General features: G+C 34.2%; 1 protein-coding gene across 5 annotated transcripts in view; it reads right to left on the bottom strand.

The window, feature by feature from the left end:
- The window catches only part of ATRNL1 (attractin like 1), a 774,559-nt gene that overhangs the window by 381,535 nt on the left and 366,196 nt on the right, over window positions 1-26,828 (bottom strand). For all 5 annotated transcript variants that reach the window (XM_078434862.2, XM_078434861.2, XM_078434859.2 and 2 more), the window contains one exon: window positions 23,569-23,647. In XM_078434862.2, the coding sequence (XP_078290988.2) occupies window positions 23,569-23,647 (79 nt within the window). The remainder of the gene's footprint in view (window positions 1-23,568; window positions 23,648-26,828) is intronic.

Here is a 26,828-nt window from a genome sequence, read left to right on the forward strand (position 1 = left end):
AAACTGAATCTCTTCGCCAACAGCCCCTGCTGAGCTCTTAGCCAATGGCCCAGTCTGTCATTAAAGTCTTCTTTTAAGAGGATTCTCCATCCCATGTTGGAGCTGCTTCACCTGATGTGCCATCTTGCTGCTATCTCTCCCTCTCTCTCCCGAGCCCTGCCCACATTATAAGCAAACAAATGATTTTTCTTCTGTTAAGCCACTAAGATTTGAGGTGATGTGAAACGATTTACTGGCTTAAAGCAACAATGAATTATCTCTCACAATTCTTTGTGTTTAGTGGGAAGGTATGCTGAGTGTCCGTTGGTGGGTTAGTGTGCTGAGATGGCCGTAGTCAACTGCAGACTCAACCGAGAGCCCACCTGGGACGGAAGGTCCAGCACACCTGGATCCCCTTTCTCTTCTGGAGACATCATGGAGACGTGACAACCTCAGTTGAGGCTACCGTCTGCTGGTGCTGGTTCTCCTTGAAATGGGCCTCTCAGCTGGGGCTGCCTTATAACATGGTGGTTGGGTACTCAGGAATGCTTAAATAGTAAGCTTCCAAGATAAAAAAAAAACTGCCAGTTTAATTAAGGACTAGGTCTCAAACTGACAAAGCATCACTTCAAACATATTTCATTAGTCAACAGAGTGAGAGCCCCAGTCCAGAGTCAGTATTGAAAGAGATTAAACAGGATATGAGTATCTGGATACATGGGACATTGGTGGTTACCAAAGTATAAGCCTACACAAAATGGTTTTTAAAAAGCCATAACATTTCTAGAAGAAAAAATGGAAAATTCCTTTATAATCTACGACTCAAATTCTAGAAGCCAAAAAGAGAAATTTGAGCAACCTGACGTTAAAAATGAATAACATCTTCGGGGCGCCTGGGTGGCTCAGTCGGTTAAGCGGCTGACTTCGGCTCAGGTCATGATTTCGCGGTCCGTGAGTTCGAACCCCGCGTCGGGCTCTGTGCGGACAGCTCAGAGCCTGGAGCCTGTTTCAGATTCTGTGTCTCCCTCTCTCTGACCCTCCCCTGTTCATGCTCTGTCTCTCTCTGTCTCAAAAATAAATAAAAGTTAAAAAAAAATGAATAACATCTTCATATTTAAAAAAGAAGGTAAAGAATCAATAACAAGCTGAGAAAAAAAAAGATTCCAACTCATACCAGAGAGAAAAGGCTAATCTCCCTAAGTATAAAGAGTTTCTAGAAATAAAAAATAAAAAATGAACAAGCTAATAGAGAACATGAACGGTTTGTGGAAAAAGAAAACCCAATGGCTCTTAAACATAAGAAAATATTCTTGACCTTATTGAAGGAGTACAAGTTAGAACGACTATGAAATACCATTTCTCACTTCTCTACTGGCAAAACTCCAAAGTTTGACAACATACTCTTCATGCAGTTGGTGGGAAATACAGTGGTAAAACCATACTTTCTGGTAAAAGCTATAAAAATTACAAATGTGATTATCATTAAGCCAGCAATCTCTTCTGGAATTTATACTGTAGTTTTGTCTGCAATGCATAAAAAATGACCTATGCACAAAGTTGCAAAGACAGGAACATATAGCAAGTACCCATTTATAGGAGCCAAATTAAACCAGGCTACCATCACACTATGAAATCTTATGTACCTGTAAAAAAAAAAAAAAAAAAAAAAAGGATAAAGAAGGCCTGCAATTCAAAGACATTCAGGTTATGTTGTTAAATGACAAGAGTGATGTGTAGCTGAGAATGCATATCATATTTCTGTACTCTAAGATAGGAATGTATTCACGACTCACATTTCTGGCATTGTGATGCACTTCATAATCAAGGTCATGTTACATTTTAATTGCGAGAATTTTTTTCTTACTTGGGGATACATTAAAAATGTGTATATTACATTGCATGATGTCTCAGGTTTTAAAACAATATGAAAATACATTTTGTCCAAGAAATGAGACAAATAGGATGATATATTTGCATTTGTTGATATTTGCATAAAAAAATAGGACCCATAAGAAACAGAGCTCTATGGGAACAGGGGGTAAGTGAGTAGACAAAGTTATAATTAGATGTGAAACTTCTCAATTTATATATTTTCAATTTATTCTAATTTTTTTTTCAAATGAGACTATATCAGAACCCGTTGTTCCCCACTTCCCCAGGGGTTAACCACAATGTATTGAATATATTATACAAACCTTGACTTTAATTTTATTATTAGGACATAAGAATGAACTTTGTGCAGCTCCTAAGTTTGAGTCCATTGGTGTGCTAGAGGACAGGTTTCCACTTTTAAGTCTTTTAATTCCAGTATAGATAACATACAATGTTATATTAGTTTCAAGTGTTCAATATAGTGATTCACAAATTCTATACATTATCCAGTGCTCATCATAAGTGTACTCTTAATCCCCTTCATCTATTTCAGCCATTCCCCCACCCACCTCCCCTCTGGTAACCATCAGTTTGTTCTCTATAGTTAACAGTCTGTTTTTTGGTTTCTCTCTCCCTCTTTTTTCTTTGCTCATCTGTTTTGCTTCTTAAATTGCACATATGAGTGAAACCATACGGTATTTGTCTTTCTCTGACTTTTTTTGTTTAGCATTATACTCTCTAGCTCCATCCAAGTTAGTGCAAATGGCAAAATTTCATTCTGTTTTATGGTTGAATAATATTCCATTTGTATATATATCATATCTTCTTTATCCATTCATCTATCAGTGGACATTTAGGCTGCATCCACACTTTGGCTATCATAACTAATGCTGCAATAAACATAGTGGTGCATGTATCCCTTTGTATCCCTTTGAATTAGTGTTTTTATATTTTGGGGGTAAACACCCAGTAGTGCAATTCGTGGATCATAGAGTAGTTTTATTTTTAACTTTTTGAGGAACTTCCATACTTTATTCTACAGTGGTTGCACCAGATTGCATTTCTACCAAGTGCAAGAGGGGTCCTTTTTCACCACAACCTTGCCAACACTTGTTATTTCTTGTGCTTTTGATTTTAGACATCTGACAGGTGTGAGGTGGTATCTCATTGTGGTTTTGATTTGCATTTCCCTGATGATGAGTGATGTTGAGCATATTTTCATGTGTCTGTTGGCCATCTGTATGTCTTCTTTGGAGAAATGTCTGTTCATATCTTCTGCTCATTTTTAAAATGGATTATTTGATTTTTGGCTGTTGAGTTTTAGAAGTTCTTCACAAATTTTGGAGATATGTGCTGCATATCTTTATCAGATATCTCATTTGCAAAATCTCCTCCCATGCACTAGGTTGCCTTTTAGTTTTGTTTTTTCCTTCACTGTGCAGAAGGTTTTTATTTTGATGTAGTCTCAATAGTTTTGTTTGTTTTTTCTTTTTACATTTATACATATCTAGAAAAACCATGCAATAGCCGATGTCAGAGAAATCATTGTGTTCTCTTCTAGAATTTTTATGGTTTCAGGTCTCACATTTAAGTCTTTAATCCATTTTGAATTCATTTTTGTATATAGTGTAAGAAAGTGGTCCAGTTTCATTCTTTTGCATGTTGCTGTCCAGTTTTCCCAACACCATTTGTTGAATAGACTTTTTCTCATTGATATTCTTTCCTGCTTTGTCATAGATTAATTGACCATATAATTGTGAGTTTATTTCTGGGTTTTCTATTCTGTTCCATTGATCTATGTGTCTATTTTTGTGGCAGTTCCATACTGTTTTGATTCTGACAGCTCTGTAATATAACTTGAATTCTGGAATTGTGATACCTTTAGCTTTTTTTGTTTTGTTTTGTTTTGTTTTGTTTGTTTTCTCTTTGAAGATTGCTTTGGCTATTCAGGGTCTTTAGTGGTTCCACACAAATTTTAGGACTGCTTGTTTTAGTTCTGGGAAAAATGCTGTTGGTATTTAGATTTGGATTGCATTAAATGTGTAGATTGCTTTGGGTGATACAGACGTTTTAGCAATATTTGTTCTTGCAATCCACAAGCATGGAAGGTCTTTTCGTTTCTTTGTGTCATCTCCAATTTCTTCCATCAATGTTTTATACTTTTCAGAGTACAGGCTTTCACCTCTTTGGTTAAGTTTACTCCCAGGTATTTTATTCTTTTGGTGCAATTATAAACGAGATCGTTTTCTTACTTTCTCTTTCTGCTGCTTCATTATTAGTACATAGGACTGCAACAGATTTCTGCACACTGATTTTGTATCTTGCAACTTTACTGAATTTATCAGTCTAGTCTTCCGGGTTTTCTATTATAGTATTGTGTCATCTGCAAATAGTGAAGTTTTACTTCTTCCTCACCAATTTGGATGCCTTTCTTTCTTTCTGTTGTCTGACTGCTGTGGTTAGGACTTCCAGTACTATGTTGAATAAAAGTAATGAGAGTGAACATCCTTGTCTTGTTCCTGACCTTAGTGGAAGAACTCTTGCATTTCCCCATTGAAGATGATAGCTGTGGGTTTTTCATATATGGCCTTCATTATGTTGAGGTATATTTCCTCTACACCTACTTTGTTGAGGGTTTTTTATCATGTATGTATGTTGTACTTTGTCAAATGCTTTTTCTCCAACTATTGAAATGATCATGTGGTTTTATCCTTTCTATTAATGATGTGATGTTTCATGTGGATTGGTTTATAATACTGAACCACCCCCTGCATCTCAGGAATAAATCCCCCTAGATCACGGTGAATGATTTTTTTAATGTACTGTTGGATTTGATTTGCTAGTATTTTGTTAAGGATTTTTGCATCTATGTTCATCAGAAACATGATGTTCTTTTTTTCTGGTGTCTTTATCTGGTTTTGGATCAGAATAATGCTGGCCACCTAGAATGAATTTGGAAGTTTTCCTTCCTTTTCTATTTTTTGGCAAAGTTTGAGAAGAATAGGTATTAACTCTTTTTTTTTTAAATTTTTTTAATATTTATTTATTTTTGAGACAGAGAGACAGAGCATGAACGGGGGAGGGGCAGAGAGAGAGGGAGACACAGAATCTGAAGCAGGCTCCAGGCTCTGAGCCATCAGCCCAGAGCCCGACGCAGGGCTCGAAAATCACAGACCGCAAAATCGTGACCTGAGCTGAAGTCGGACGCTTAACCGACTGAGCCCAGGCGCCCCAACTCTTTTTTAAATGTTTGGTGGAAATTACCTGTGAAGCCATCTCGTACTGGACTTTTGTTTGGGAGTTTTTAAATTACTGATTCTATTTCATTGCTGGTAATCAGTGTGTGCAAATGTTCTGTTTCTTACTGATTCCATTTTGTGAGGTTATATGTTTCTAGGAATTTATCCTTTTCTTCTCAGTTGTCTAATTTGTTGGCATATGATTTTTCATAATATTCTTTTACAAATGTTTGTATTACTATGGTAATTTTGATTTATTCATGGGTCCATTCATTGTTTAGTAGCCTGTTGTTTAACCTTCACGATTTTGTGCTCTTTCCAGATTTTTTCTTGTGGTCTAGTTTCATAGTATTGTCGTTAGAAAAGATGAGTGGTATGACTTCAATCTTTTTTTTTAAATTTTTTTAATGTTTTTATTTTATTTATTTTTGAGACAGAGAGAGACAGATCATGAGCAGGGGAGGGTCAGAGAGAGAGGGAGACACAGAATCTGAAGCTGTCAGCACAGAGCCCGATGCAGGGCTCGAACTCCTGGACTGTGAGATCATGACCTGAGCCGAAGTCGGACACCTAACCGACTGAGCCACCCAGGCGCCCCTGACTTCAATCTTTTTTAATATGTTGAGACTTGTTTTGTAGCCTAACATGTGATCCATCAGAAGACATGTTCCATGTCCAGTTGAAAAGAATGTGTATTCTACTGTTTTAAGATGGAATGTTCTGAATATATCTGTTAAATCTATCTGGGCCAGTGTGTCATTCAAAGCCATTGTATCCTTGTTGATTTTCTGTTTGGATGATCTGTCCGTTGATGTAAGTGGGGTGTTAAAGTTCCCTATTATTACTGTACTGCTGTCAATTAGTTCCTTTATGCTTGTTATTAATTGTTTTATATATTTGGGTGCTTTATGTTGGGTGCATAAATGTTTACAATTATTAGATCTTCTTGTTGGATTGTCCCCTTTATTGTTATATTGTGTCCTTCTTCGTCTCTTTTAACAATCTTTGTTTTAAAGTCTATTTTGTCCAACATAAGTATCGCTACCTCAGCTTTTTTTTGACATCCATTTGCATGTTAAATGTTTCTTGATCCCCTTGCTTTCAATCTGCAAGCATCTTTAGATCTGAAATGAGTCTCTTTTTTATAGGCAGCATATAGATGGGTCTTGTTTTTGTTTGTTTGTTTGTTTTTATTCAGTCTGTCACCCTATGTCTTTTGATTGTAGCATTCAGTCCATTTACATTCACAGTAATTACTGATAGATATGTATTTATTACCATTTTGTTTCTTATTTTGTGGTTGTTTTTGTAGTTTTTTCTCTGACCTTTCTTCTCTTACTGTCTTTCATGGTTTGCCAGCTTTCTTTAGTGTTATAATTAGATTCCCTTCTCTTTATTCTTTGCGTATCTATTACTGGTTTTTGATTTGTGGTTACCATTTGGTTAGCATATAACATCTTCATATAGCAGTCTATATAAAGTTGATGTCCACTTAACCATTGAATCTATTCTTTACTCCTCTCCCCTACTCCATGTTTTAGGTATTTAGTGTTATATATATATGTGTGTGTGTGTGTGTGTGTGTGTATATTGTATACACACATACACACACACACACACACACTAACGTTTATTTATTTTTGAGAGCAGAGCATGAGTGGGGGAGGGGCAGAGAGAGAGGGAGACACAGAATCCAAAGCAGGCTCCAGGCTCCAAGCTGTCAGCACAGAGCCTGATGTGGGACTCAAACACACGAATGATGAGATCATAACCTGGGCTGAAGTTGGATACTTAACCAACTGAGCCATCCAGGCACCCATGGTGTCATATTTTCTTATCTTCTTATTTTGTGAGTTCCTTGACTGATTTTTACAGATTTCTTTATTTTTACTGATTTTGTGTTCCCTACTTTTCTGTGTTAAGAGTCTCACTAATGTCCTCCACAATTTTCTCAAGTCCAGTGAGTATCTTTATAAGATCATTACTTTAAACTCACTCTCAGGCATATTAATTGTCTCCATTTTGCTTAGGTCTCTTGCTATGATATTGTTCTTTCATTTGAGACATATTCCTCTGTCTCCTCATTTTGCCTATCATGTGTCTGTTTCTGTGTGTTAGGAAAATCAGCTATGTCTCTTCCTGTTTAAAGTAATGGGTGGGGCACACATTTTTAACAAGGTGGCAGTGGTCCTCTTCTACAAGGGATGTGCAGCTACTCCCAAGACAGAGACCTGTGTAGTTGAGGTTGCTGCATAAGTGCATGGGCAGGGAATGTAGTTTTAACAAAGTGCATTTGTTCTCAGCAAGAGTCGGAGACACAGCAAGTTTTTGCTGGTCTTTTGGGGGAGAGTATCTGCAGCACCCAGATGGATACAGACCTGAATGCAGGGGGTAGAGTGCTATATAAGCAAGTTAGGTAGTGAATGCACTGGTTTTAGCAAGTGGCCACGTGATCATGCTGGGGGGCAGGGGAGAGAAATGGTGCCAGCCAGCTGCCTTTGATCCTGAAGAAGTCCTTCAGGGAACTCTAAGATTAGTAACTAATTCTCCCTCCAGTGCGCCCCAGGCACCTTTCAAACTGCTGCTTCTAAGCTATATTTTTGCAGGCTGTTTGTTGTGCTGCCTCTTTAAAGGGTGGAGACTCAGCTTCCTCTCACTACCTGTCTACTTCTTCCACTCTGGGCTCTCTCAGAGCTGAGCCTGCTGATTTTTAAAGTTCCTGACTTTAAGTCCCTTGGGTTGTTAGAACTCAGGAAATTCAGCCCCTGATTTTCAAAGCCAAATGCTATGGGGTTTTCTCTTTCACATGCAGGCTCCCCAGTCTGACAGTCTGTTTCTTAGCACTCTCCACGGCTGAGGCTCCCACCCTCCAGTGGACAGTACCATGGGGATTAGTTCTCCGCCCACTCTCTGGCCTCCATAACCTCTTTGATGCTGCTTCTTCTCTACCTATAGTTGTGCAGTTTGTTCTGCCAGTCTTAGAGTCATTTTACTGGGCTATCTGCACTAATGTGAGTATTATCTAGTTATACCCATGGGAGGAGGTAAGTTTAGGGTCCTCCTACTCTGCCATCTTCCCCAGAAGTCTATTTTGTTCTATTTTTGAACTATGTGACTGTATTACTTATCTAAAAATTAAATTTAATTAAAAACTTGCACAGTAAAATCAATTTAAAAATATTGTTCAGAAGAGTCTGCATTTGCTTTTTTCCTACCACATCATATTCTTGCTAAGATAAAATCTGAGTTTGGGCCAAATATTCAACACTTGCTGAGGCCTTTATATTTAAGATCTAAATTCTGGCCAGGAAATTTAGGGTAATATCCAGTCCTTGTAGATATGATCAATGTCTTTATGGTCAATACTAACTGAAAATATTATTACCAAAGTGTTATTTCTAGAATTTAAAATCTTTAATACAATAAAAGCTAGAACATGACTTTAGTAACTGGATATCATATATTGAACAGATATGGTTTATTTTGCTCAATGCTCCTGTACTCGGATTGTTAAGTTCACATTCATTATTAAAATTTTTGGCATTGAAAAAAAAAAAGGTGAAGCTAATTAGAATTTGTTCTATTTCTTGTAAACTTCAATATCAAGAAGGACTTAGCATAACATTCTTTTTCCTCTAGCTGAAATAACACATATCACCAAGATTTAATAGCCTGCAAAAAATATGCCGGCCACTTACTATGTATGACAATAACCTCTGCCAGACGTGAGTCTATGTACCACACACATAAAAAGTTATTCCACTGTTATCATTAACTGCCAGCTTTGAGCATCAAAGTCACCTTCATTTGAAATCAAACATTTATCTTAAGAAAAATAAAAAGTAATTCTAGGCACAATAATGAGGCATATTAAGTAGAGTAACAGCTAGATAAAGGATGATAGTACTGAAGCTAGCCACCAAATATTTCACTCATCAGGTAGCAAGACTGCAAAGGTTCTATGAAGGTTAAACAAAAGGAATCACAGACATTGTGGTTGTTACTTGTTATGTATGCATTATTCTCCTTGCAAGAACTTTCTGGAGAATTTATTTGGTTTCACTGTCCTAATTAAACTTACTGTTATTAAAATACCTTCTAGTTATTCACTAATGAGCAGGTAATTTGCTAATTAGGGGATGTAAAAAATGAGTAAGTCTTAACAAAATAAGGAAAAACTATGTTCTTACACTGATCTAAAATTACACCTTAACATAGAATTTGAATCGGTATATGATTATACTTTTAAATTAAAAATAGGTGAAAACTATCAACAGTGACATCAAAGTGAAATGAATCTTAAAATTTTTTGATGTTTTAATAGGTTATTGGCATACAAGCCATCCCTGTCTGATTCATCTGATATACACTTTCAATTACTATCTATTTTTCTTTATAAAATAGATCCATCAAAATTACATGGAAAACAAATTTAATTAGACAAATCCTAATTATGAATTAATCTCTAAAACAAAATGAGATGTTTTCATCTGGAAAAATATTACCCCAATACATCTAAAAGATGTATTAAAACACAGTAATCTACTTTACCATAAATACTAAAGAAAAAACAAGGTAGCAGTCTTAAAAAAAAGCATTAACTCTAATTTGTGAAATATTAAGATTATACAGCTATGATCCAAGATATTAATATTCTAAACAATCATCATCCACCCACATAATTTTCTAGCCACCACAAGATTCTACACTCAATGTTAAAAACCTATGAACTTTTCAGTTAAAAAAAAATCTTTTTAATATTTATTTATTTTTGATAGAGAGACAGAGCACAAGTGGGGGAGGGGCAGAGAGACAGAGGGAGACAGAATCTAAAGCAGGCTCCAGTCTCTGAGCTGTCAACACAGAGCCCAATGTGGGGCTAGAACTCAGGAGCTATGGGATCATGACCTGAGCTGTCCTCGGACGCTTAACAAACTAAGGCACCCAGGAATCCCAAATTTTTCAGCTGTAAATGGAAGACAACCCAATACTGGGTAGTTGCTAAGCAATATATGTTAAGCAAATAAGGTGTTCTGGGCAAATACATTTTGCACAACCTAGCTGACAGGCAAGTACACGATTTACCGTGTCTTCTCCAAAACTGGATTTCAGCTGCCAGTAATTGGAGTCAGGAACTAGTGTGAATTAATTGGTTAATAATGCATTGAGGCCCTCACTTCTGAGGAAGCCTCCAAGGGTCTATGTTAGAGTCCCTAAGCAGGATTCCTGCACAATCAGCCTTATCTACTTACCTTAGTGTATTTTATGACCTTATTTTTTTAATGTTATACCTTGACATGAACTAGGCTATTATGGCAAAAAAATAGCATTATTTCTAAATATAGCATATATATTTACAAATGCAGTGCTCTAAATACTTTGATATTTTTTGCTTGTTTCAACTGATTGATAAAATAATCTATAGTAATCCATAAAGGTTATAATTTAGCTTCCTTATAAATTCCATTCAGACTCCTCAAATAGTAGACTCAATGGTATCATTTAGAACACAACTACCCTAAAATAATGGTACATTTTAATTAGATTTTGCATTTCAAAGCATTTTCTATATAGAAAACAATTTTATGTAACTTGTATCAATACTCTAAGATAAAAGAATAGCCAAAGGTTATATGCAAATTATTAATTATCTAAAGGAAGCAAAACTGATTTACTGCTTAATTCATGTTAGTTCATCTGTTAGGCAAATAACAATTCTGGAAGTAAAAATAAATTGTCTATTTGAGATAAAGGTTTTATATTTGATGATATAATATACAACCAGCTTCTGAGAATGGTGTATATCTCTCATTTTGAGTAGGAAACTATGGGCCTTATGTAGAATTGTTTAAACAATCATGTATGGTTTTTGAAAGTCAAAGACACTATTCTAGTAATAAACCTCACTAGAGTTCACAATGTCAGAACTTCAGGATGTATTAAGAAGAAATACGTTAATATCTTTAGTGAGGCACTTTAAAAGAAATAGACAACGTATGATCTTGGTAACCCACATTTTACTGAAATTCATGTTCTTTTACAGTAACTTGGCATTTATTTTTATTTTTTTAATTCCAGTATAATTCATAGACAGTGTTATATTAGCTTCAGGTGTACAATACAGTGATTCAACAATTCAATACATTACTCAGTGCTCATTATCATAAGTGAATTCATAATCCCCTTCAACTATTTTACCCTTCCCCTAACCCCCTCCCTTTTGATAACCACCAGTTTGTTCTCTATACTTAAGAATCTAGTTTATTTGTCTCTTTATTCATTTATTTACTTGTTTCTTAAATTCTATATGAGTGAAACCTCTCTAAGATTATGATTTATCTTGCTGTGTCTTAAAAATTCTTACTAAAATACTCAGTAATTTTTCATCTAAGACTATTGTAAGTTTCAACAAGAGCCATGAGTTTTTGAGAGGCACTCCACTGCAGTGCAGTTTTAAGAATTATTTCGTGGGGCGCTTGAATGGCACAGTTGGTTAAGCGTCCAACTTCAGTCCAGGTCATGATCTCACGGTTTATAGGTTCGAGCCCCGCGTCAGGCTCTGTGCTGACAGCTCAGAGCCTGGAGCTTGCTTCAGATTCTGTGTCTCCTTCTCTCTCTGCCCCTCCCCTGCATGCACTCTGTCTCTTGGTCTCCCAAAAATAAGTAAACATTTAAAAAACATTTTTAAAGATATCTCAGAATTACATAGCTAAAGTTGTATCCTGGAATTCTTACAAAAATCTCTTTGAAAGAATATTCTAAATGTATGACTGCACTGTGGAAGTAAATAGAACAGAAAAAAGATCCAAAAAAGTCAAAATGTGATGTATCATATAAAAGTGAATTTATACATATGAAATGTTTAATTAAGAATTATAAGAATGTATTAGACTTTAAAAGTTATGCCAAAATCTGCCAAACAGGGTGTATATAATATGCTACCACTAGAGGAAGTGATGTGGAAAAAAATGTATGTTCACATTTACTGGTGTATGTTATCAAATAACTTCAAGAGAATACACACACACACACACACAACTTGTTAACATTGATTCTAAGGAGGAGAAAAATGAGTGACTACGTAACAGGGATACACATTTTAAATTATGAAATACAGATATGTCATATGTTAAAAATAGATATTAAGACATAATGCAAACAAGTAAAAGGAACAAAATTGATGCTTAATTTGATAGCAGTCTGCCATGTTTACTTCCAATAGGGTGGAGAATGACTTCTAAAAATCTCTTCCACCACTAGAATAAAATGTTATGATATCAAATTACCTGGGAAATGGCAAACGTGTGTCTAGAAAAGGAGGAAAAAAATCAAGCCTGTCCCTAGCTACTCAAGGAACAGGAACAAATTGGCCACACAAAAATGAGTTTATAGGGGCCATGAGAACAGTAATACTATTATAACAGTAAAACTGTTATAATATAACAGAATTCAGACTCAGAATAATATACTGAAATGACCAACATTTGCAATATTAGATATTCATAAATGAATCTAATACCATGTTCATTCAATATACTCTAATGGTAGTTCACCTTAAATATCACATTTAAAGTACATGAATCATTTCACTGAATAATAAACCAAAATAAACTACAAGTTTACTGATACCAAAAAAACTTAAGAAAATGAATACAAGGTACCATGTGGCAAGAATGCCAGGTAATTTCTAGATAATGATAGTATGTATCAAGTGCCAATTTAAGGCTATGTTCTAGTACAGCTGTGACTCAAGAAGTCACTATGTTCTGCTCACACTTGAGTAGTATTCTAGAGTAGAATTGAGTAGTATTCTCCTTCCATTTATTTATTCAATTACTTGTTTATATTGGTATGGAGTCGCTGACATTTATTTTATCCTTTGGGTTATAGTACAATACTACTTGGTTTATTTTATTGCTCGAATTGTTCCAGTTTTGGTCACCGGGAGCTGTCTCTAGTGGCTCCTGTGTCCCTTTGACATATGCCTGTCATTGTGGCGCGTGTGTGTCTGTGTGTGTGTGTGTGCACAAACGTGTATGTGTTTGAGGACTGTGTTACCTTTTAGCATTACAAAACTCAGCTTATGTAGTTCCTGCTCCAGTTCTCCAATCAGCCAGTTCTCCAAATAGCCCTGGTTCCTTTTATTTGAAAGTTGTATTAGAAAGCAAGATTGATGTAAATGATGAACCACTAAATCCTACTCCTCTAACTATATGTTAACCAAATAGAATTTAAATAAAAACTTGAAAAAACAAACAAAATGAGAAAGCTCAATTGGGCACTAGATATGCATGTTGCAGAGAGGTTGTTGACACACCTAGTGGGAAATTTAAAATTTTCTATGCAATATTTTTGTTTTTTATAGGTCCATTCAGACTTTCTATTTCTTCTTGAATCAGTGGTGACAGTTTACGCCTTCTGGGGATTTTCCATTTCATCTAAATTCTTCAGTTTGTTGGGATACAGATGTTCGTAATGTACCCTTAGAATTCCTTTTATTTCTGAAAGGTCAGTAATAATATCTCTTCTTTTACCCTTGATGTTAGTAATTTGAATCTTCTCTCTTTTATTCTTGATCAGTCTATCTATTTTGCCAATTTATTGATCTTGTCAAAGAACCAACTTTTGTTTTCACTGATTTTCTCCGTTGTTTTCCTGGTCTCTCTTTCACTAATTTGTCCTCTAACCTTACTATTTCCTTCCTTTTCTGCTTCCTGTACATTTAATTTGTTCTTCTTTTCCCAGTTTCTTAAGGTGGAAGGTTAGGATAAAGAGGGTATCAGGCTAAATGAAATAAGTCAGTCAGAGAAAGACAAATATCATATGATTTCACGCACATGTGGAGTTTAAGAAACAAAACAAACGAGCCTGGGGGAAAAAGAGAAAGGCAAACCAAGAAACAGATTCTTAACTATAGAGTTAGCCATATTGTACACCTGAAACTAATGTTACACTGTATGTTAGCTAACTGGAATTTCAATAAAACCTTAAAACTTAAGGTTAACTTAAAACTTATTGACTTAAGATAATTTTTTTCTTTCAAATAATGTCATGTACAGCTATATATTTACTACTGAACACTCTTTACATCATATACATTTTGGTGTACTGTGTTTTCATTTTCATTCATCTCTAAGTATTTTTAAATTTCAGCCAGTTTTTCTTCAAATATTTTTTTGTTCCTTACTTCTTGCCTTGTGGTCCTCTTATTATGCATATTTTGCTGCACTTATTGGTATTCTGTATTTCTCTGAGGCGCTATTTATTTTCCTTCATTCTTTTTTTTTCCTCTGGCCTTATTTCATAATCTCTATTGCTCTATTTTCAAGCTCGTGAATTCTTTCTTCTGCCAGTTCAAATCTATTATTGAGCCTCTTGAGTAAGTTTTTTATTGTGGTTTTGTACTTCTCAATTTCTGATTTTCCATTAGCTTCTCCTTTTTTTATAATTTCTTTCTCTTTATTGATATTATCTGTTTTTATGAGGTATTTCTATCCTATCTTCCTGTCCTTCTTTAATCATGGTTTCCTTTAGTTCTTTGGGCATATTTACAACAGCTGCTCTGAGGTCTCGGTCTGTTACTTCTGACAGCTGGGTCCTCTCGCAAGTTCTGCTGCGTGCTATTTGTCCTGTATAAGTCCCCTTTCTTTGAATGTTCCATAATTTTGTGTTGAAAAACACATTTTAGGTCATAAACTGTGACAATTCTGTGTAGTGATTCTCTTCCCTCCCCCACATAAGTTTTGTTCTAATATGCCTATTTGTTTAGTGACTTGGTGGGGCTATTTTAGTGAAGTCTACTTTCTCTGCAATGTAGCCTATGATGTTCTTCAGAGGGTGCAGCTTTGGGGATATACACTGTCATGTGGGATGACTGGTTTTTATCAGGGCTCTCTTTGCGAGATCTTTCTATGAAGCCACGTGCCTGCTTTGGTTATCACACCCAGCTGTTAGCCTCAACTGATTACTCTATTGTTTTTGATAATGCTCTGAGGTTTAAATTGCTCCCTAAACTGATTCAATTAATTTTGTGTCCATTGTAGGGGTAATATTTGAAACTAGCGTTTTACATTTTTTACAACCCCAGGAGAGATCTTCTTAACTTTCGCTGTCACTGGACTTTTCTGGTAAACTTCTAGCAGATTTATGGTGGGGCTCTCAGACTCATCTGCATTGCTTCCCAACACTGTGTCCGTTTTATTCAAGGAAGCCATTAGAGTAGAAGTTCTCCATAGTTTATTTCAAACTTCTTCGGCTGAATAAAATTAAACTCTGTTCTCTTTTGCGCAGTGTTTCCTCAGCTTCCTGGGGCTCACATTCACTTAGTTTTTCTCCAACTTCACAGTATTCTTTGCTGATTTTGTCTTCTGATTTCTCGAGTATCTTAGCTCATGCTGCTACCACAAAATACCATAAACTGAATGACTCAACTAGGATACATTTATTTCTTACAGTTATAGAGGCTAGGAAGCCCAAGATCGAGTTGATGGCAGATGTGGTTGTTGGAGGGCCACATTCCTGGCTTTCTGACAACTACCGTCTTGCTGTGTGCTCATATGAATATCCTTTGTGTATTGTCATAGAGAAAGAACCCTTTCTCTGTTCCTTTTCATAATGGGCACTATTTCTATCTGAGAGTATCAACATCACATAAGTCCAAGTGCCTCCAAAAGTCTCTCTTCCAAATACCATAACATTGGGGTTTAGGGCCTCAACATATGAATTTGGGAGAGGACATATTCAATCTATAACATTAAGTTTGAATACCTGAGGGCTTAATCCTCCTCTTTTGGTGTTACCACCAGTCCCATGGCTTTAAGTACCATTGGTGTACTGAAACTCCCAAATTTATCTCTCCTGCTCACACCTTTTCCTCATGCCAGAGCCAACTCCTGATTCCTTGACTTATCTAATTGGATGAACAATAAATGTCTCAAACGTAACATGTAAAAACTGCCTTCCTTTCCCCAAACCAATTTTACTTTCAATCAACTTCATTTCAATTGATGGCAATTTTACATTTACAGTTGTTCAGGGAAAACCTTCTAGTCATGCTTGGTTTATATTCTTCTGAAGTCATGACTGGTTTAATTCTTCCTCACACCTCCCCATCTAACCAATCATGTTATCTTCAAAACATACCCAAAATCTGATCACTTCTTGCTCCGTTGCCACCTCTTGATTTGAGCAATCATCATCTCTCATCAGGTAGGCTAGTAACCTCTTTACTAGTTTCCCTATGTCCACAGTTGTTTATCTTAGTCTAGTCTCAACACAACAGCAGAATTCTCAGTTTCAAGTCATATCTTTTAAACGCAAATCACTTAACTTCTCTGTTGAAAACCCTTCAAAGGTTTTCCATCTCTCTAAGAGTAAACGCCAAAGTAGAGTTCCAATGCCAATAGTGCATATCAGAATCTATTGTAGACTTTAAAAATAGACTCATAAAGCTGAGCTTTATAGAATTCTGATTTATAGGTCTGGAGGGGGTGAAACAGTGGAGTGGCTCTCAAGGATATATAAATGTAATTTCTTAAGATCAACAGGTGTTTCTAAAGGCCCTACTGAATTGAGAACAACTGTGTTAGAGTGTAGGTACATGGAGGAGAAGAATCCAAGATATACAGGAGTTGCTGTTACTAATATTAATGCATAATGTAACGTTAATCATTATTTATATTACATATCAATAACAGCTAACATTTGTTGAGTTCTGGTAAGGAAAAAGGCAGTACACTGAGCACTTAGCATGCATTAACTCAGTTAGTACTAAAAACCTTACAAAGCAGGCCCTACCGCATTTTGATTCTAAGACACATTTGTTTTCCCATCTAAGCATCTCTGAAACATGTGTCTTACAGCCACTGAAATCATGTAATCACTACTGGCCAGATGGCAGTTATGATATATATGTCATTGCCTGCACAGACACAAACTTGATTATTCAGTCAATGATACTATATGAAACAAAACATTTTTACCTGAATCAAAAAGTGATTTATATAACAAAATTGAACCATGACTGTAAACAAGTTTTAGTAATACCTCACCAATTTATTTTGCTTCTACTTTCCTTTCAATGTATATATGTGAATGATATGTAATAAAATCTCTAAGTAATTCTGTAAGAGCCCTTTCAATAAGTACAAAATAAATGCAGTGAGAGAGTACTGTGTGGTAGTTTAATTGTCACTGTTTTTTCCTTCTAACTGGTACATTAAATAAGGTTGATTGATTGTGTCATATTAGATAAGAATAGATGAAATACAGCATATTCCTCCTACAATAAACAGATTCATAGGCTATATTATAAGTGGTCAATTATAACTATCAACGGTAAATCGAACCTGTTCAAACTCAGGCTATCTTTAAAGTTCTTTGCATGGCTCTGAGAGCTTGAGTTTGGAATCTGACGGACTTGATTAAAAATCAGAGCTCTTTCATTTACTAGTTATAAGCTTTGATAATAGTACACAACTCCCCTCAAATTCCTTATACAGCTAAAGGGGAAATAATATATATCTTGTAACGGGAGGATTAAATACTATTTTTGTTAAATGCCCAATTCCAAAATGTTAGATTGTGCCCTCTACTTTCCTGAAATTTATATATTTGTTTGCGTACAATTATGAAATAACATAATCATTCTTTTTACCAAATACCAATCCCACAACCTGGAGACAATCTTGGCAATTCTCTCAAAATCTCTATGAACTCAATGCATGTGTGTGTGTTTGTGTGTGTGTGATTTGAAATAGGAACATTATAAAACTATATTAGCATTTCCTAGTGAATAGCATATTCTTAAAATCTGTAGCTTTTCAAGAACTGTGACGGTTCTTGTTTGTTTACTGCTATATTCCTCTAAAAATGTGTTTGGAACAAGAGTTGTTGATTCAATAAATATTTGTTGAATGAAGGAATGAGGTTTGATTTTAAACACATACCTACCTACCTCCTTCTTAGTTTTCAGTTACATAATATCCCATTATTAGAAAATAGAATTATTTCAAGAAGCTTTTTGAATGACATGAAATTGTTGATATACAAAAAACCCTCTATAAATATTTTTGTATGAATATAATTTGAAAAAGTAGGCAGGCTTATATTTTTAGAATATATTTCTATACATCTATTTAACAAATAGAGCTAACAAATAGATCTTGACTTAACAAGTCAAGAGTTTTTCCTTTAATTTTGAAAGGTAATACCCAAATTAAAAATTATGTATTTTTGTTTGCCCAGTAAAACCCCCACTTGTTTTGAAAACAAATCAACATTTAACTTTGGAGAATTATTTCTTTCTCTCTCTCTCTCTCAGTCCATATGAATTTTGTGACATTAAACCCACCCCTCAAAAAAAAAAAAAAAACCCACCCTTCAGCTCCAGGGTGAGTGTTTGTTTGTACTGGAAACAGGGTTGCCAGATTGAGCAAATAAAAACATAGAATGTTCAGTTAAATTTGAATTTTAGAAGAACAATGAATTTTTTTAGTATAAAATCACATACCTATACATATACATTGGAGACATATATAAACAGATACAAGTGTGTATATTAGATGTATAAGATTTTATGATGAATTAGATTAAAATTTATTGACAGAAATTCAAAATTCTTGGCCATTTCTTAATCTGAATAACTGAGTCTAAATTAGAGATAATAACATATAACAAATAAAAATGATAATTTTAGGCAATTTTTGTATTGCATTAATAAATGTATTGTACAATGCTAAAAATGTTTATCTTATTTTTTTAGAAATTAATTCTATGTACAGTTCTGCAACAGTTTATACTTAGTTCCATTACTAATCCCACTTCCAGAAAACTGTTTAATATACCATATCTCCCCCGATGGATGGCACCACAACAAAGTGAAGTGTTCCTTTGAAATTGTGAGATTGTGTACACATATGTGTGAGTATCTTACTGAAAATTTGAAAACTATGAATTCCCTAAAAAAAATAGGGTCTATGACCTTTTCTTTATATCAGCAGTATTTATCAATCTGTCTGGAATATTGCAAGAGATTAATACATCTTTGCTGAACTGAACAAAATGAAAGCACTGTATCTACAATAAGACTTTCGGCAACAGGTATACAGGGCATGAATCAGTTAACTGTCAAGTCATAGGCTCCCATACATATCTGACTTCTCAACTCAAGTTATTTTTATGTAGACTTAGGCTAATTTTTAAACTATGACAATATAAATAGGCATGATGAACATCTGTAATTTCTAGTCTTGTAGGATCAAGTAGAAAAAAATCAAAGCACAGGAATCATTATATTTTGAAATTCAAAAAGAGAAAATGATGAGAATAAATAAGTTAATGCCAAGGCCATTAAATGAAAAGAAAGACATTTATTTGAGCGCATGATTTATGTTTAAAAAAAAAACCTTGCTTTTTTGATAAAAGAATATGTTTTATGGAATCTTTATCTAGATATTAAAATGTCTAACATTATATAAAATACAGATTCTTAAAGTACTAACAAATTCTGTAAGAAGTAACATATATAACCTAGTCAATTAATTTTAATTTCTCCACCCAAAATAACATTTTCTCATTACTCTCCATGTAAACTCAGTTAAGTATAACTTAATGATATTATTATTTCTTCTATTTTTGTGCCCCAAAACAATTAGATATTGAAGGAAAGACAATGCATTTACCTCTAGAAAAGTAGTTTGTTACTCAGAGGTACTAGAATCCTACTTCTGGGTTTTAGTTTATTTTTAACTCAAATTTCAGGTTTATAATGCTAAATTCAAATCTAGGTTTTATGCAGTATGATGAAATGTGAAAGAAAGTAGTACATCATGAACACAAGGTCAGTCACTCAGTGGACAATGTCTTATCCTAGGCAATGTTTTTTATTGATTTTTAAGCATTAGAAGAGCATATTTGACTATGAAAGATAAGCAAATAATGTGGTAAAGCTCCATATCAATATATCTTTAAAACTTTTAAAGAGGTATAAGTTTAAGAGAATTAAAGAAGGAAAGTTTTTTTAAAAAAGAAGGAAAAGTTGCTGATACAGGAAATATCACTCAAATACACAGACCTACCTGTAATGTGAAGTTGATTAGAATTAACTTTACATTTGCCTATGGGATCTATTATTCTATGGATTTTACAGTTAGACTTTAACTGAGGCAAACTACAATTAAGCTACTCACAATACATTGGAAAAAATGTTTCCAACTGAAAAAAATTATTGCAAATGTTAAGATATGCAAGATATTTTCACTCATGTTAATCAAATATAAGATTAAATATCTCCTCTTTTTTTAAACATTTTTTTAACATTTATTTATTTTTGAGACGGAGAGAGACAGAGCATGAACGGGGGAGCATCAGAGGGAGAGGGAGACACAGAATCTGAAACAGACTCCAGGCTCTGAGCTGTCAGAACAGAGCCCGACGCGGGGCTTGAACTCACAGACTAGGAGATCATGACCTGAGCTGAAATCAGAAGCTTAATTGACTGAGCCACCCAGGCACCCCAAGATTAAATATCTTCAATGCAAGGAGTAATTATAATGTTTTGACAGGTTTCTGCCTTATGATACCTATTAAATACTCAAATTTCACTTTAAAAATGAAGATTATTAATCATAGCAATATTTCAAGAGACTCCATTTAACATATACTTGTTCCTAATAAATACTTATATAATGTAATGAATATTTATCTAAAACTGAATGTACCATTGAAACTAAATGTTTCAATACCTCTGTAATAAGCATAAGCTATAAAAAACCGAACTCATCCTTCTACTGTATTATAACATTTACACGGATCAATATCCACTTATTGTTTCTATTCATTAACATGGCACCCCACCCACATAAAAATGTTCATATCCTTAATAAGGTTATCATAGAAATGAATGTGAAGTTGTTAAATGAAAAGATAAATTAAAATGAAGTCCTTTGTAGTTGTGTTTTTGTGTTTTTTAGAGTCCCTGAATTGTCAGGAGTGTTATTCAAAAAGTATTACATTAATAATAAGTTTCTGTTATTGAAATTAGACCACAAAAACAGTATAGATGTGTTTATGAGAAGCCAAAGCTTCAAACTGTTTTTTTTTTAAAGCAACATGTCAGGTTGAATTAAACTATATTAAAATAATCCAACGATATTTTGTTTTATTTTTATTTTTAATTTTTTTAATGTTCATTTATTTTGGGGAGAGAGCATGACCAGGGGAGGGGCATAGTGAGAGGGAGACAGAGAATCCAAAGAAGGCTCTTAACTGTCAGTGCAAAGCCCAACAAGGGGCTTGAACCCAAGAACCATGAGATCATGACCTGAGCCGAAGTTGGATGCTCAACTGACTGAGCCACCCAGGTGCCCCAAGATATTTTCATTTTAAACCAGTACTAATATTTTGAAAGGCAAGTAGTGTATAATTCCTCTAATAATATCACAGAAATATTCAGAAGAGAGACTCCTTCAAATAATTTTCATTTACTGTTACAAATAAATTGCCATTGCACTAATTAATCATAGTCCTCTGAGGCTTACAACAGTTGATGTCTTAATGTTTCAGAGAAAGTGACATATCCACATACAGGAAACATACTGGGGTCTTTCCCTTTTGAGACTATTAGAATTAACCTAATAGTTAAAACTGAATAGAGATAGGATCAAATAAAAATACATTTTTAACTTCATCCAAATAAAGTCTATAAATGGGGTTAGAATATTAGTTACAACTAGTGCAGTTAAAAGTCTTTGGGCCTCTAAGACCAAAATGACAACCTTCTAATAATATAAAATTATTATCTAATAACAGATCTGTTAGTCATCAAAATGGTATCTTTGTGCATCAACATGTAAATGGTTTCTAAGACATTTAGAATTCTCTATTTAAAGGATCTAATAAGAATTAAATTTGAGAAAACACCTCAATACTTTTAACATATGATATTGTAAACATCACATGACATCTCAACAAGATGAATCTTGTATCTTGGTAGAGGCAGCAATTAAATTATTATTATAAGACTCACTACCCAGATGAGTTCTAGAAAAAAGGGCTATTATATTGAGGGAATATCAAGAGGACAGGATCATATTAAGAAGGACAGATGAGAACTGGCCCAGTGATCTCTAATCTTCCTATTTCTCCCTTGTTCTTTCCATGTGTAATATATATTCTGAAAGATATTGACTGAGGGTTGATGGGGGGGTGGGAAGGAGGGGAGGGTGGGTGATGGGTATTGAGGAGGACACCTGTTGGGATGAGCACTGGGTGTTGTATGGAAACCAATTTGACAATAAATTTCACACTAAAAAAATTAAAAATAAAGAAAAATAAAATTAAAAAAAAGATCCTTTTCAACTGGATTACTTTTATCGTAGGGTCATGCCAAGTATGTTCTCATTGATGTTGCCTTGACCATTTACAGAAAATCAGAGAGACAGAAATGAACAGATGTATAATTTATTTCTGGGAAGAGGGTTATCAAGTTTGCAAACATATTATAGTTAGGTTCTGAATTTTAATGGATGTTTGAAAACTAAGGAATAATTAAGAAGAATTCATGGCATTGACTAATTATATAACTTAGAATATTCTGGATTAGCTTCAAATCTTCACATATATTATTTTGTATGTGGGGAAAAGATGGTAAGCAATTATACCACTGTATTATATTATTGCACAAAATTATACATATAAAAATATACTGACAAATGCAACAAGTACAGCACTAATAAAACTAACAACAGCATACCCATATTAATACTAATAGACTATAACACTAATAAAAAGAGAAACTTGCTTTTTCATTATATAAGTGTAAAACAATAAACCTATTTCACATTTATGCTCCTCAGATTACTATATTTCTTTGTTTCTTTCAACTAATATACACAAAGATAAAAAAACTGTCTAATATATTTGTATCATTAGTTGTTCTGCAAGAGCATTACTGTTTTTATTGACTTTAGGATTACAGGGAACACATATGATTAATTCTGACACAGAAAGTATCAAATTGAGGTACACTTCAAACATACTAGAATTATGAGATAATCATGAAATAGTAAAGATTTGATTCCTTAAAAAAAAATCTAGGAGATAAAAACCAAAAATATTTATCACTGAGAATTTTCTTTTAAATTGCACCAGAGATCCTTCTAAAAGTAAACAGTTTTTATAACTACTTAAAGAAACTGCAAGTTGCTTAATAAATAGTATTAATATATATATATTCAATATGAATTCTAACACTATTTACAATAACTGTTTGTAACTAACCAATCTTTCTACAGAGACTGACTTAAAATGAGAGTGGTAAAGTTTGCTGTAAAGCTTAAAAATTCTAGATTGATTTGTTCAATCTTAATAAGTAAAGTTGATTTGAAACTCTGTATTTAAGAGGCATATACTAATTAAGTCACAGTGATTCACATTTACTCAAATCTTTAAACCAAAGATAAGGTAACATTACTGGTACCTCTCTCCGTCGAGAAGCCCAACATGTTTGTTTGATCTTCCATACCACTGCAGCCACCAGCAATAGGGATAAAAAACAACTGGAAAATAAAATACAAATAATTTTTGCTTAAAACATTAGAAACATGTAATGAAATACAAAAGAATACACAGAGAATTTAAAAGTAAATAGAACTAACCACTCCACGTTGGTAAATAAAGCAAAAGTGGATAAATTAGCAATGTTTAAAATGCTCTCAAGTAAAATCAAAGCATACAGTAATTATTTATATTCCTTGTTATACAGTGTAGTCAATCTTTAAGATTTTTTCTGACAGAAGGAGTATAAATTTATAACTGTTAGTCTTATGAAGCAACAGAAATCAATTTAAAATTGCTATTGAGTCATAAAAGCTTGCAACTTTATAAATTTACATTTCAAACAGGTTCATTCACTTTATCTGTATTAGCAACTATTTTAGATATGAGCATATTCCAGTGGTTTTCAATTGAAGACAATTTTGCTCCCTGTTTACCCCTAGGGCAATCTGGCACTGTCCGGAGACATGTGATAATCACAACATTGATAGGGGTACAACTTGGCATCAGATAAGTAGAGATTTGAATTTGAATACTGCTAAACACCCTGCAATGCACGGAACTGTCCCCAACAGCAAGGAGTTATCCAGTCCAAGTTGTCAGTAGTGCTGAAGTTGAGAAACTCTGGCCCATGCTAAAGTTTACACTAAGAAATAATTCAGTCACAGTGTTTATAGGTACGGCTTATACATATTAGGTACAATATAGCCATAAGCTATGAAAATGTGGGATACTTTGTTAACAGTGGTTTGAGACTGGCAAATCTCAAAATAACAGAATTATGTGAGTCTGATTAATCGGTTCCAACCATGTAGCACTGTTTTCTCTCCCTTTGCTCTGCGATCGAACGTTATGCTGTGAAAACACCCAGAGATGAGTAGACCCGGACCACTACAAATTCACTGGTTACAGGTCACTACAAAAAACCTTATCTTCATCCTTAATTGATAATCCTTGTATTCTTCAACTGATTCACTCATAAGCTGTGTAAATCTTAACATTTTCTACTTTTGTTAATTCCATAATATATTTTTTTCTCCCTGTTTCACTTGAAGAGAAGATCTTAGAATATTCTTCAAGGATGATAACAAAGGCAATTCTAGCACCTATCCTTTGAGTGCTGAACACATTCCTGATACTGTGCTAAATACATCACATTGATGCTTGGATTTAGTTTTATAAGAACACTTCTGGATGGAATATATGATTCCTATTTTTAAAAAGAAAACCCCAATGCTCAGAAAGTTCAAAATAAATTACTTATAGTCCCAAAGGAAATAAGTGGTAGAGTCAAAATTCAAATCCACCTATGTACGCCTCAGACTCTCTCCTCCCCATCTGTTAAGCAACTCTGATCTTGCACACAATCTCATAAGAGTTGTATTTCCATTTCCATTCTCTAATCTGTTATCCAGTATCAAATAAAGTGGATAAAAAAAGAAAAAGAGAAAAAAGCCTGTGATCCTAATCTTTTTAACCACTGAAGTGCCTTTTGGTCTTAGTAATTATCTTGTCCCTAATATTTATACCCTCTGTTTCATCTTAATTTTAATTTCCACAAGTGCGCAAGTCCCATATCTTCTGAAAAAAAAAAAAAACAAAAAACCAACTACCCTATTTTATTGACCCTATCATTTCCTCTAGTTTATTATGTGATCAAGGTAGGCACCTCTATGTCAATTTCCTCATAACCTAGTCTTATTTAACTCCTTGTAATCTGGCATCTGCCTTATATACTAATAAAGTTGTTACTATTAATAATATTAATATTTATAAAATAGTCAACATTCTAAAGAATACTTTCCTCAAGGTGGCTTTCTAAAAATGAAATAAATAAACTGGTCTCTTCTCTATTAACTGACTTTCACTTCTCAATTGACAACACTAGCCACCCATTCTTTAAAACTTGTTCTTAATACTTTATTTTCTGTTTTAAAGTTTTTATTTAAATTCCAGTTCCTTAACATACAGTGTAATATTAGTTTCAGGTGTACAATTTATTGATTCAATACTTACATACAACAGCCGGTGCTCATCACAAGTGCCCTCCTTCATACCTATCACCTATTTAACCCACCCACCCCCACCCCCCTCCCCTCTGGTAACGCTCAGTTTGTTCTCCATAGTAAAGTCTGTTTCTTGGTTTGCCTGTCTCTTTTTTCCCCTATGATTATTTGTTTTGTTTCTTAAATTCCACATGAGAGAAATCATATGGTATTTGTCTTTCTCTGAGTTATTTCCTTAGCATAATACTCTCTCGCTCCATATATATACTTACTCAACATCTTATTTATCCATTCATCTACTCGATGGAAATTTGGGCTCTTTCCATAATTTGGCTATTGTAAATAATGCTGCTACAAATATTGGGGTGCATACATGTCTTCAAATTAGTATTTTTGTATTCTTTGGGCAAATACCTACTAATGCAATTGCTGGATCACGGGGCAGTTCTATTTTCAACTTCCAGTTTGCATTCCCATCAACAGCGTAAGAGGATTCCCCTTTCTCCACATCCTCACCAACATCTATTATTTCTTATGTTGTTAATTTTAACTATCCTGACTGGTACGAGGGGGCATTTTGTTGTGGTTTTGATTTGTATTTCCCTGATGATGATCGTGTTAAGCATCTTTTCATGTGTCTGTTGGCCATGTGTATATCTTCTTTAGAAAATGTCTATTCATGTCTTCCCATTTTTAATTAGATGTGTTTTTTGGATATTGAATTCTATCAGATCTTTATATATTTTAGATACTCTTTTCCAGATATGTCATTTGCAAATATCTTTTCCCATTCCATAGGTTGCCTTTTAGTTTTATTGATTGTTTCCTTCACTGCACAGAAGCTTCTTATTTTGATAAAGTCCCAACAGTTTATTTTTGCCTTTGTTTCCCTTTCCTAAGGAGACATATCTAATAAGAAATTGCTATAGCCAATGTCAAAGAGGCTACTGCTGTGTCATCCTCTAGAACTTTTATGGTTTCCTGTCTCACATTTAGATCTTTCATCCATTTCAAATTTATATTTGTGCTTGTGTGTGAAAGTGGTTCAGTTTCATTTTTCTGCCTGTTGCTGTCCACTTTTCCCAACACTATTTGTTGAAGAGACTCTTTTTTTTTTTCCCTCAGATATTCTTTCCTCCTTTGTCAAAGATGAATTGACCATAAAGTTTCAAGTTGA

This window comes from Panthera onca, chromosome D2 (genome assembly GCF_046562875.1).
Source record: "Panthera onca isolate mPanOnc1 chromosome D2, mPanOnc1 haplotype 2, whole genome shotgun sequence".
In the NCBI taxonomy this organism is placed as follows: Eukaryota; Metazoa; Chordata; class Mammalia; order Carnivora; family Felidae; genus Panthera; species Panthera onca.